The 13,752-nt window shown below is 34.1% G+C and overlaps 1 protein-coding gene across 1 annotated transcript in view; it reads left to right on the forward strand.

Annotated features, from left to right (window-relative positions):
• Itprid1 (ITPR interacting domain containing 1) overlaps window positions 1-13,752 on the forward strand; it is a 93,367-nt gene that overhangs the window by 23,173 nt on the left and 56,442 nt on the right. Inside the window, exons 7-8 of the mRNA XM_027939721.2 lie at window positions 2,378-2,952; window positions 4,986-5,043. Coding sequence (XP_027795522.2) covers window positions 2,378-2,952; window positions 4,986-5,043 — 633 coding nt within the window. The remainder of the gene's footprint in view (window positions 1-2,377; window positions 2,953-4,985; window positions 5,044-13,752) is intronic.

Genomic DNA, 13,752 nt, shown 5'->3' on the forward strand with positions numbered 1-13,752 from the left:
CTTATAGCTTATTTACTACAGGATTGATGTAATAAATCAAAGGTGTGTTTTCAGTGTCCTAGAGGAGAAATGCAGCATTTTTAAAATCATTTGAATTTAGAACCCCCTCTTGGAGCAACAAAGAACATCTCCATGGAATAGAGTTTGAGTGGTTCTAGATGGGGAAAACGGCAAAGTTCTGTTTCTGAAATAAATTATTTTATATAAATAAATTCACTGAAAGGAATGTCAAGGGAGCTGAAGTGGTTTTTTTAAAAATCAAATCATTATCTGAAATCAGGACTTCATGTGGATTTCTTATTTTAGTTTCCCATTTCTCTATTTCCATGTAGATGAAATGGGTTTTAAAATTGAAGTAATGGGGTTTTTGAAAGGGAGTATATCAACCTGAACATGTTGTGATGTGAATTTTCTTTATTTTTTAGAAGCAATTAATATTGTTCTTTGTTGGCTCCTCTTCTGAGTTCCACAGAGATGCAAGCTTCTTGATCAATTTTTTATTTGGGAAAAATAAGGACATTTACTAACACTTGAGCAGTGTTTGAGCTGATCTGTGAAGGAAACACTTTACGAATGAAATCAACATGGATTTTAGAGGAACTAGGAGTTTGCCCATAATCCTGTAATGGCTGCCCTCTTATTTCTGCTACTTAACAATACACTTTTGATTCAAGGCTGCTGAGAAGGTCAAATGTAAAACTAGCAATAACAAAATTAGTTGGCTGTTAGAAAGATAGATTGGAGATGTATGTCTCATTCAAAGTCAGTAGAAAAAAAATTCAAACTTGAGGGTGAGAATCAATTCGTCCATTGTTCAATCTACCCAAAGGCAAAAATAAAAGAAGACACTCATCCAACTCTTCAGAATATTGTGTTCTCTGAATTGACTGAACCAATTAATTTGATAGGCTTTGTCTAAGTATAAAAACCTGCTATTGGGTAGATGGGAGACAATCATAAAAACTGAATTATGCTTCAATCTTACCCTCTGGCTCACAAAAGAGATTTGGTTTCAACTAAAGCTTAATTTTGGGGGAGGAATTTAATCAGAATTATTCTGAAACATCCCCAACCCAAATTCCTATAGGTGTTGAAAGAATAACACAGTCCTCTATGGGAAATCCCTCATATTTTTTTTGGAGGATGATGAGTTAATATCTTCTCCTTTCCAGTGAAAGAAGCAGGTAAGTGTAAAGATGTGCACAGGGAAGAGTCACCAGCATTGCTCTGAAGGTGGAAAAAAAAAAACGTGCAGAGGACAGCACCTTCCCCTCCCATGTGGTCCTTGACCCTCGCTGGGCAATGCAACCCAGCATGCTGTCACAGGGGTTAAAAAAAAGGACTGTGAAATAGATGGAGTGTATTGTTTCCATTACTGTGGCTTCATTATCTTCAGATACCAAAAATATTTTTTCACCATTTTTTTTTTCAAACTGGCAAAGCATCCTCAAATGAAGCCTTAGTACATTAGGCCTCACCCTATACTAAGTCAACACTTGCATATATTACCTGAATACTGAAACCAGATCATCCACAAAGACTGACAAGATGAGCAGGTTTGTTTTGAAGGACAAATGCATTTTCACATTCATGACTTCTTTCTCTTGAAAGACTGAGGAAAATACATTTCCTTCCTGTCTTGCACATTGAAATCGTTTATTTTAATGGCTGATACTTACATAGCAGCGTGTTTTACAACTTTTTTTGATGCTCACAGCAAATATGACACATATATAAAACAGTCATGATTCCAAGATAAAAAAAGAGAAAAAAAACTGACCATTTACTATGTCTGGCATAGAGATTAACACTATCTATTCATTCATGTAGTCAGGGTTGAATTTCCAGAAGTGATTCACCTGAGATTTGGATCCAGGCCTTCTGGCTCCATATGCCAGACCATTCCACAACTCTCTGGTTCTGGAGATGATGGAGATGATGGAGGTCATGATGAGATATCGACCCCATGAAGCTGTGAGAAGAATACTCAGGCTGCTTCATGTTGAAAGAGCCAGGTTCATTCTTTTACAGTTAATTTAATACATATAGGTATATAGACTCATACATGTCCATAGTTTTTAATAAATTAACACCTGAAAATGAGGTGTTAAATAATCCATATAGCTATGTATATTCAGCTACATTTAAGAGGTGTTGACTTTTTCCATAGCACAAGGATTTCTCATTACACTGGAGAATCAGCTCCATACGAGCAAAGAATATGTGTAAAAATTTACTTTCAAGAGTTCAAAGTACTCCTCGTCTTGAAAATCACATGGCAACCAACTTTTCAGTTTTGACAACACCATCCACTGCATCCGTGCAGTTTTGCTGAGAAAACTCAGTGTAAAACGTTTGCATTCCTTGTATTCTTCAGGTCGTTTCCAACAGCTGGAAATCCTAGACCACGTAACCAATGCCTTCTCATCTCTGCTGAATGATGTCAACCTCCCACAGAGCCCCACAGAGGAGAAAGCTGGAGGAGACAGGATGCGAAGAAGGGCAGTGAGTGGGACTAAAGAGCCTCAAAGAAGAACAAGTAAGATTTTACGGAGAGCCTCGAGATGGAATATCCAGAGGGACTGTGACCCAGAAGCATCCGAATCTTTCAAGATGAAAGGCAGAATTGTTATCCCTTCTGCCAAACCTTGTGAGTGTGGGACAGAGTTACCAGCAGCCTCAATCAGCCACAACCAAAGCCATGTGTCTCCTTTGGAGGAGCATTGGGCTGCCCAAGCCTGTGATGACTTGACACCTTGTCACCCTCCCCGAGATCTTCTGGGCAAGCAGTGGCCTTGCTCGCCCATGCTGGCCAAGCAGGCTTCTCTTTCCTATGTGCCTGAGGGATCACTCAGGGACAGAGCTCGGAAGGAGAATTTGATCCACATTAACAAGCTCAGGAACATGTCTCATCTTGTGGGTAAAGGACCAGACTCCTTTGAAATGGAAGAGGTCAGTGTTGTACCTACGCGCTCAGCATCCTAAGGGGTATAACCTGCCTTCCAGCTCTCACTTAACTATCTTTCATGCTGTCAATGATTTTTATTCCAAATTCAGTTTGGTCTAAGACATTTAAAGCTATTCTACTTGCTTGAGTCAGAAATAATCTAGTATGAAATGAACTTTCTTCTCTTCCTTTTCTTTGTCTTGCTCACAGATTAATCCATGAGTTGCTTATGCTCACTGTTTTATGATGCATCTCAGTATGCTTTGTATGATCAGTGTCCTAACTTCATGTTTCACCTTTAAGGGTCACATCAACTACTGCCCTCTCAGTGAAACCTGCCCTGACAATTCCCCTGCTATGTCCTAAGAGCTTGGGTTTGTAAGAAAATTGCACATGAGTCAGTGGCGCCTCCAGGTCTCACCTCTCAGCAGCTTGGAGACCAGGGAATGTGTCTTGGAAATGTTTCCTCTGCCATGCCTACTGCAGTGCCAGGGGCAAAGCAGTAGAATCCAGTGGGTTTTGATGTTAGGGGGTTAGTTTTATTTCCTCTGGGGTTTGTTGGTGTTCATATGTCTTGACCTATTTCGCACGTACTCTCTGCTACTTCATGTCACCTACAGTCACACTAATTTTCACTCTCATTTAGATCTCTACCAGGACTTCTTAGTCCCCCAACCCCAAAATACATACATCTTTCCACTCTCTTCTATTCATATAATCCCCAGGTGGGGTCACCTCTCCATTGAGCCTTCTATGTGCCAGCCACAAATAGAACAGCCCAGAACTGGTAATAGAATCTGCTTTGAAGGGAGCTCCAGAGAAGTGTTAGAAAAGCATAACGTGGGACAGTGGCAGGTCTGTAACCATACTTTTAAGGCAATCTACAGACTTGTTTTGGTGTATCCAGGCAGCAATTAAAAGGATTCTTAACCAGCCAGGGGGGTCTAAGAGGATCATGGAAATTATGGGAAATAAAGCTTACTAAAATATTAAAAGAAGAATAGGATTTAATTAAGTAAATATAATCTATCACCAGCCCTCCCTGCCCCACAAAGACATAAAAATGTATTCAAAATATGTTTAGTCTTGCATCTTTTTTTTTTGGTCATATAATCACAATATTTAAAATGTTTATATCCTTTGATTCAGCTTTCAATATTTAGATATCAATCCCCAATAAATAAAATGATATGTAGAAATAGATACACAAACAAAGATATTATTGTTAGTTGCAAAATTTTTAAAACATTCCAACAATTGGAGAGTTGTTATATAAATTAATGTACATTTAAATTATGGCCTACCAGGCAGTCATGAAAATGGTGCTTTCAAAGAAACTGTATGATGTGGGTGGAAAGCTTTCCTTCTAAATTTTGAATGAAAAAAATTGACTATATCATCATATGCAAGATAAATTTATGAAAAAGAAAACTTGCGAAGAAACACTTCAAGATGTTAGCAGTAACTGTTTTCTTATACTTTCTTTTTTCTGCATCATGCTTCTATAGTAAAGTACATTACCATTTTTAAAGTAATATTTATTATTTTGTTTTAACATAGCCTTATTTTCATTGATAGAGTATTATTTATTAGTTTCTAATAAACATCAAAAACAAATTCTGCTCCATTGATTTGTAAATTAAATTTTCTTTTATCCATCTAGGCACTATATATCACTTCAATTTTTTGAATTATTCTCCATAGTTTAGCAAGCCAAATTAACTTAGTTTCTCCAAATATATTTAATGTGTTCTTGATAGCAAAAAAGTCTTTCATAATAATATTATTATGTGAATTCAGTTAAAATTTATATCTCCCAAGAAGAATTGTGTATCCTCACTTTCTTCCCTTCTCCTGAACTCTTTAAATCCTTATCTTGGGTACTTCATCCTTACCATCTCCTCCAGCAGACTATAAACTATTTGAGATGAGGAATTCATGTTTACCCTACTTACTGGTTGCCAGTAGACAGTTAACTAAATGAAGTGAATCTTTATGAAAAAAATTCTAATGAGATTGTTGCAATTTGATGCCTTAGGTCCAGAGCTTTGAAGAAGAGACTGGTAACTCTCTTGACCTGACTTCAGGAACTGTAGGTAAGAAGTCATCAAGGTCAATGACTGCATTCATGACCTTTCAGAAAGAGAATGTAAACAACTGGCTTAACTTTCTTAAATATGTGGAGAGCTTGAATTATCTCCAGGAGATATCCTACATTATGCATCATTTTATCTGTTAACAATCTAACCTTAGTGCAAATGTATACATGTGAATTTTAAAATACTTACTAGGAAAAAAGGTTTGATATCCCTAGGGCTAATGGAGTCTGTGGATGTCTAACACCAACTCAGTTTATGATCTGCCTACCTTAACTGAATGGATTTCAGATAGGACTAACTAGGTGAATACCTTCCTACCAACTGCTTGGTATTGCACAAGTCATATCTTTTTATTGATCCTCTTCCTAACTATGATGAAAGATAAGTACAGATAATTTTTAAGTTCTCTACCAGCACTTACATTCGAAACTTTGTATGACCTTGATGTTCAACTCTCAGTGGAAACAAGTTGTCTAGATCTGACTTCCAGATGTCCTCTTAGAAGGGTGCTCTCTTATCCCTGTCACAGAAGAGGAAGTCTTTCTTCACTCCTGGACCTAATGCTCTCATGCAATTATCATAGTGATTCAGCATTTCTGTGATCCTGTAATGGAGCTAGAAGGAGGCATTGATTAGTCAAGCAAAATAGAGCAGATGAAGCTAGTGCATTTCCTGGAAGAAAATATGCAAATTTTTAATTTAATTTAGTGTGGTGTCAAACACATCTTTTCCATTACGAAGTGTATGTATAGGCCTCATTTTGCTAAATGCTGTTTAGAAATTATGCATTAGTAATTATAGGGTCCTGCTGATTACATAAATTGTTATCCTCCTCTTTGAAGTAATTACCACATAACCTGCATTGAGGTTTATAAGACAAAAATAAGCATCTGTTTTCTATCTAATTGAATGCTTCTCAATGAAGCTGGAGGTCCCCCTGCCAATAGAAACTGCCTTCCTTGACATTCGTTTAAGAGGTCTACTGATATCATGTAAGCCATTCCAATTATGCAAAAAAAAAAAATGATTTAGGAAGTTAGGCCAAGAATTACTAATCTACATTTAACCTCAAACTGAGAGAGTAAAGTGAGATAAGGTTAAGGCTAACCTAATGGAGAAAATCTGGACCACAAATGAGATTTATTACTTTCAAAAAGAGTGTTGTTAATTTACAAAATGAAAAAGAAAATGGACTGAAATCTAATAAGAAAAATTAGTTGAATTAATGAGGTAATGATCTTAGATATGTTATTACTTAGATACACAATATGTACACATCATATCTGCATTTTAACTAAAAGTTTAATAGACCACTTAATTTGAAATATAAAGGCACGTGGAATATTTTGATGAACCGAATATGGCAGAAATGATGTAGCCCTTAGCCCACCACCTGCTTCCTGGCTCTTGGGAAGTCCATTCTTGAAATAGTCCTGCTGGAAACCCAGAGCCCATGTTGTGAGAAGCCCAAGTTACCTGGGGTGACCTGTGCAGGCACTTTGATGGACAGCCCTGAATGCGCTCCCCTATGGATAAGCCTTCAATGATGTCCAGCTTTGTTAACCTTTCCGATGATTCTAATCCAGATGCCCAAATCCAAGTGACAGCCCCCAGCTGAGCTAGCTAGCCCACAAAACCCTGAGAGATAAGAGTACATTGTTTTAAGCCATACTACACACACTATACACAAATACACAGGCATGTGATAATCTCTTCAAATATCTTGAAAATTTAATTGCAAATCACTTTAAGTCTGTATGGTCTCTGAACATGCAAAGTACCTTATCAGGAAAGGTGTACTTCAGCAATTTCTAAATGAATTTAGCTTATAGAAAATGGAGGTGAATTCTTATAGAAAATGGAGACTCAAAGCCCCAGATGTACTGTGCTACCTTCACCCCTGAAAATTCATCACTGAAATGACAAGGTAACATAAAGAGAAGAGGGAAATGATTAAAAGTGCTATTTAAAGGGTAAAGGTACATCATTTACATTCCAGAAGCTCTGAGTACTATAAGGGTGATATAATGCTGTGGGATATAATGGTGAATGAGGATGCAGACAATTCTTTTCTTTTTAAAAATATTTTTAGTTGAAGATGGACATAATAATTTTATTAATTGATTGATTGATTGATTGATGTGGTGCTGAGGATCAAACCCAGTGCCTCACACGTGCTAGGCAAGTGCTGTACTACTGAGCCAAAACCCCAACCCAATTGCAGACAATTGTACAGGAAGAACTATCTAAGGATTAAAGAGAGGTGTTTACTAGAAGTCAAAATTTCCAAATGAATCCTCCTAATAAAATTGAACATGGCATACTTTCATTCCTTATGAAATGGATAAACACAAGAAAAATTCCACAAAAAGATTGAGTATTTTAAGAATCATAGTCAGAAGAAATGCCCCTATTACTCAAAACATGAGTGCAAGGAAACATTAGAAATCCTTGGAAATGAATATATGTGTGAGGAGATTATATCTGCAAAGAAAACAATCTCCAGTAAGTAAAGTTAAGATTCCTTTCAGACATGATTGACATTATCTGATTCTATTTCTGATAATGGATAAGTAACTCTTAATGGGCCAGTCCTCCCACAGATTACTACAAACTCTGGACAAAATATTTTTTAAATGCCTATCTAAAGACACTAAAGAGTAGACAAGAGCAGGCAAATAGGGTATGGGGGTGGGATAGGGAGTCAACACTTGAACACTTGGAAGAAAAGAATACACTGGTTCAGTTTCCTTTACTAAAAGAGTTTTAACCTGAGAAGTGTCTGCTCAGTTCCTTGACCCATTTATTGATTAGATGATTTGTCAACATGGCAGCTATTAAAAATACAAACAATAATAAGTATTGGTGAGGATGTGGGGAAAAAGACACACTCATACATTGCTGGTGGGACAGCATATTGGTATAGCCAATATGGAAAACAGTATGGAAATTCCTTGGAAAACTTTGAATGGAACCACCATTTGACCCACCTATCCCATTCCCTGGTCTATACCCAAAGGACTTAAAAACAGCATAGTATAGTGATGCAGCTACATCAATGTTTATAGAAGCACAATTCATAATAGCTAAATTGTTGAACCAATCTAGATGCCCTACAGTAGATGAATAGATAGGGAAACTTTGATTCCAGGCAAGTTTCCTGCCTCCTAAAACAATGTACAATTCCCAATATCCAGGCACAGTAAGAATTTACTGGACACACACACACACACACACACACACACACACAATGGAATATTATTCAACATTTAAAGAGAATAAAATCATGGCATTTGCAGGTAAATGGATGGAGTTGGAGAATATAATGCTAAGTGTTATCCAATCCCAAAAAAACAAATGCTGAATGTTTTCTCTGATATATAATGGGGATAGGGGGCAAGGGAGAAATAGATGAACTTTAGATAGGGTAAAGGGAAATGACAAGGTAACATAAAAAGAAGAGGGAAATGATTAAAAGTTCTATTTAATGGGTAAAGGTACATCATTTAAAGGGAGGGAAAGGGAGGGGAAATGGGAGTAGGAAACTGGGGAATGAGATGGACATCACTACCCTAATTACATGTATGAAGACACAAATGGTGTGACTCTACTTTGTGTCCCAACCAAAGACATGAAAAATTATGCTCTATATGTGTAATATGAATTGAATTGCATTCTGCTCTCATATATAACAAATTTGAATAAATAAATTTTTTTATGAAGACTTTTAACCTGAAGGTAGGAACCATTCTAACCCTCCAACAGACAGTAGTCGTCTTACTACCCAGAAAAATCAGAAGACAGAACCTGGGACAATGACAATAGCTGGAAAGTGAGTGTGTGTGTGTGTGTGTGTGTGTAAGTATGTGTGTGTCAAGGTGAAATCCCAGAAAAGAGAGAGATTGGAAAATCCCTGAATTCTAATCTTGAAATCTGTCCATATCTCTGGCCAATATGTGAACTCAAATGCATAGAAAAAGACTTCAAGAATTTCATCAAAGATTAAAGGAAAATTTCCATTTTAAATTTGATTCCAGGCAAGTTTCCTGCCTCCTAAAACAATGTACAATTCCCAATATCCAGGCACAGTAAGAATTTACTGGACATATGAGAAAATAAAAGAATGTAACTCATAGTGGGGGGTAATTAGTAGAAACAAGCCATGAGAAAATCCATATGTTGGAGTGAGCAAGTAAGTGCTTTAGGGGGGTTATTAGAGTCACACTGAAGAATGTAAAGGGAAATGTCCTATAATAAATGGGAAGATAGCAAATCTCAAAAGAAAAATAGAAATAATACAGATACAGGATGAAATGGAAATTCTGTAAGTGAAAATTACAGTTTTGTCATTCAAAATCCATTGAATAAATTTAACAGTAGGTTAAATGATAAAATAAAGACTTGGTGAACTTTGAAATATAACAATCATCCAACAATCAGGAGAACAAGGGAAAAAAAGAGATTAAAAAGCACATAAAATTTTTTTCTGAATTTCAAGTTCCTGTGAGACAAGAAATATAAAAAGGTAAAGCATTTGTAGTTACAGACAGAGAAGGAAAGGACTAAAGAGAAAAATACTGGAAGAAATAAATGTGAAAATTTTTCCTAATTCACTCACAGAGACATTTATAGATTCAAAGTTCAGTAAACTCAAAGTGGAATAAATAACAGAAAATTACACCTAAACAGTGTTATGATCAAAGTCATAAAAATCAAAGATAAGAAAACATGTTCAAAGCAGGCACAGAAACGTGATAAGGGAATTAAGATTTGAATGCTGAGACATCTCATTAGAGAAAATGGAGACTAAAGATAAAAGAATAAAGATAAAATAATCAGGAATAAAGATAAAATAAAGACATTTTCAGATAAAACAAACTCATTAAGAGCATACCTGCTCTGCAAGATGGACACTGTATTGTGTTGTTTTATGCCATATGCTGATGTAATACATGATAATTTATACCACAGAGGATGGAGGAATTGGTAAATGGAGCAACAATACAATAAGCCTTCTACATTTTACATGTAGTGGTACAATATTGAATTTAAGTAGATTGTAAAAATAAGGATATAAAACCGTCACCAATATTAGAGTCATACATATTGAGATGGATAGACAGATGATAATGATAGAAAGTAGAATAGCAGTATAATTAAGCCAATTCTGTCATTTATGATAGAACCAAATAGATCCAGACTCAAATTATAGCTAGTTACTACTTTCATGTGACCTAGAGCAAGTCAGTTTACTTCTCTATTCCTCATTTCCTTAAATGTAAAATAATAGCAATCTATTCACACAGTTATTGGGAAGATAAAATGAGTTAATTCATGAAAGGAGATAAGAAGATCTTGAGCATGTAAAACACTCAATAATAATTGTAATAAGTTGCTAATGTAAATTAAGAAATAGCAATAATACACATTATTTAGAAATAAACTACATGACTAGAAGAATCCCTCTTGGAAAGGAAGTAAAGTGGTCCCCTTTCAGGAATTTATTTTCATTGCATGCTCTTTTAGTACAATTTGAGTTTTATGTGTGTATTATGCCTTGATTAAATAACTGTTGCAACAAAATTTGTTTTTATTAAATCCAGGCACATCAATGAAATGAGAAAACCTAATGATAATAGTAAAATGCATAAATTAGAAGGATATAGCATCCACAAACATCCAGACAGAAAAGCATAAATTAATCAAAAATAAGAAAAAATTAAAACATCTCATCAATAACACTAAATAGTTGATGAAAATAAACTAATATACTATAATTTAGAAATGGAAAAGTGAGAACCAATGATTTTATACCTGACCATATTCTTCTCTTATCTACAAAAGTAGCCTGAAGTCATTTTCAAAGATAGGAGGAGTCACCCACTGTATCTCCCACTTCCCCTCTAGGACAGTGTCTTCCACAGAGTGAGGGCATGCTTGGATCATGGATCTAGGAAGCAAATTTCAGATTTCTTAGATTCCAATACTACAATGTAGCAATTGCCAGCTTAGTTCCTCTAGACAAATTATTCAATCTCCAAGTCTTCATCTAAAGAAAATAAAAATAGTATTCATAGAAGCATCTACTTCATAGTATTATTAAAATATTAAATTAGTTAACACATGTAAGACCCTTAGTTTATCAGCTGTTTTTATTCTTCCTCTAAATAAGATGTTACTTAAAGCACTCTAGAATAACAAAAAATGGCATGGAAAAATGAACTCAAGTAGTACAATCCAGAAAACATATGTTAAAATTTAATTAATTATTATTAAAGCTTATGAAAAAATAAAATGCTAAAATACTTCTGATTTAAAAATTACAATAGTGCTTTATTTAAATGTACTTTATTACAACAAACTTATTAAGGAAGGTTAATTTTGAAAGATTGGCCATAGGATAAGAAAAGAAAGACAAAAACCAATCAAGGGCTATAATATTAAAATCTATTAGTAGATACTTTAAGGCAAAGGAAAATTTTAAAAATAAAATAGAAATTTAGAAATTAACCAAAATTATAAACATCATTTAAGAATTAATAATTAGGGCTATGTGGCTCAGTGGTAGAGCACTTGCCTGACATGTGTGAGGCACTGGGTTCGATCCTCAGTACTGCATATAAATAAATTAATAAAATAAAGGTATTTAAAAGAAAAGAATTAACAATCATAAATCACTATTTCTAAATAGCTTAATATCCAAAATATAAAAGCTGACTCTATTAATGTTTTTAAAAGCCCACATAAATCAATAAGAAAAACAGCAAAATCATCTTATTAGATTAATAGGGAAAGGAAATACATGAGCACTCTGAAGGAATAAATATAAAAGATCCACAGGAAGGGCAAAACATGTTCAACTTCATTTTTTTGTCTATCACATTAGCAAATATTTAAAGGTTTAATAATATAAAGTGAGAGAAGAAGTGTTAAATAGACACCCACTATTGGTTTGAAATTAAATTTTCATAATTACTTTGTGGTTTGACCTGACAGTTTAAAATGGATGTAGCTTTTGATGCATTTATTTCAGCCCTGGATTTTAACCTGCCAACAGACTCCAATGTACACACAAAGATTCATACTACAATAATTCATACTACAATAATAACAAACTAAAGACAACCTACATACCCCCCAAAATAATCTTCTTTGAGAAACTATGATACATCCCTACATTAAAAACTATTCAGTCATTATTTTGAAAAATGAGGAAAAATTTTATGTATTGTTAAAGAAAGATCTCTCATGTGTCCTGAGGATATAGCTATAGCTCAGTGGCCAAATGCTTGCCTATCAAGCATGAGGCTCTGAGTTTGATCCCCAGCACTGCAAAACAAAACAAAACAAAACAAAAAATGGAGTTGTTAAATGAGAAAAAAGCTATGTGCAAAAGATTCTGTATATGCACTCTTTCGTATTAAAATAGTATGTTTCTATTGCATGAAAGTATGCATAAAATGCTTCTGGACGAATGTAAAAGGAACTGTTAATGATAATACTTTAACAGAAGGGAAACTGAAATGTGTTAAATTAATTGGCATCTTTTAATTTTCTTTTGTTGAGATGTGCATATGTTATTTTCATAACACTCCATAGCAAAAACTTCTGGCAATACCACAGGAAATGGACACAATAAAAACATAATGTTTTAATATTTCTCTCAGTCTTTTACAGAAAGAGCATGAAATTAAAAGGATGATCAAAAGATATTAATCTTATAATTAATAACATTCATTTAATACAAAAATATTGAAATAAATGTTCTTTGCCAAAATTCTTGAAATATCTACTTAAATGTCAAACAATGCATAAATGCAAAGATTATTTCATTAATTTTTTTCATACAGATGCAAAAAGTAAAGGCCACTTTTCCACAGACATAAATGTATATAATAACATTTGCATTCAATAGTAAAAGTAGACACAACAATTTCCAAACCCAGATAAACAAACTAACAATCCCAACAGTTAATGGCTGTGTTTACCATCCTAAATAAAAATGCAGAAAATTATAAGTTAAAACTATGAATTCAGATAACTTAAATAATAATGATAAAGATGTTTTATTAAAATCAGAGTTGTAGCAAAATCAGTAATCTGAGGCAAATTCATAGCATTGATTACTTTCATTATCCAATAAGTAAAATAAACTGCCTCTAGAAGTCATGAAAATAATAAAATGAGCATAATTAGAGATTAATAAAAAATACATGGGAATTAGTAATGAAGAAAGCAAAAACAAGTGATATGGTAAGTAAAATCCAAGCACTAAATCTTTTATAGGAGAAAAAGTCAAATTTAAGAACATAAAGAAAAGACAAAAGGTACATACAAATACAATTAGAAAAGCAAAATAAAATTAGAGACAAGACATTAAAAACACTCATGCAGAAAATAAAATGAAGAGCTGCAAAATCTTTTTTTAAATCACAAAAGAACTCCAGTACAACTATTATATTTAAAACCAGGTATTAATTCTATGAATTCCATTTTAGGAAATATATAGATGTGTGCATGTGTGTTGCATCTTATATAATTCCTTTATATATATAAATTTTGTGTTCATGTATAAATGCTATGCAAATTTTATTGTTTTACATATGTTATAAATGTTATATAACAAATAACTGAAATTAACCAATTAATATAATCGATATGCTAATTTAGTGTGGAATATTTAGTGTTTTATATCCTGTCTCCTGA

The sequence above is a fragment of the Marmota flaviventris genome, chromosome 1 (genome assembly GCF_047511675.1).
Source record: "Marmota flaviventris isolate mMarFla1 chromosome 1, mMarFla1.hap1, whole genome shotgun sequence".
Classification (NCBI taxonomy): Eukaryota; Metazoa; Chordata; class Mammalia; order Rodentia; family Sciuridae; genus Marmota; species Marmota flaviventris.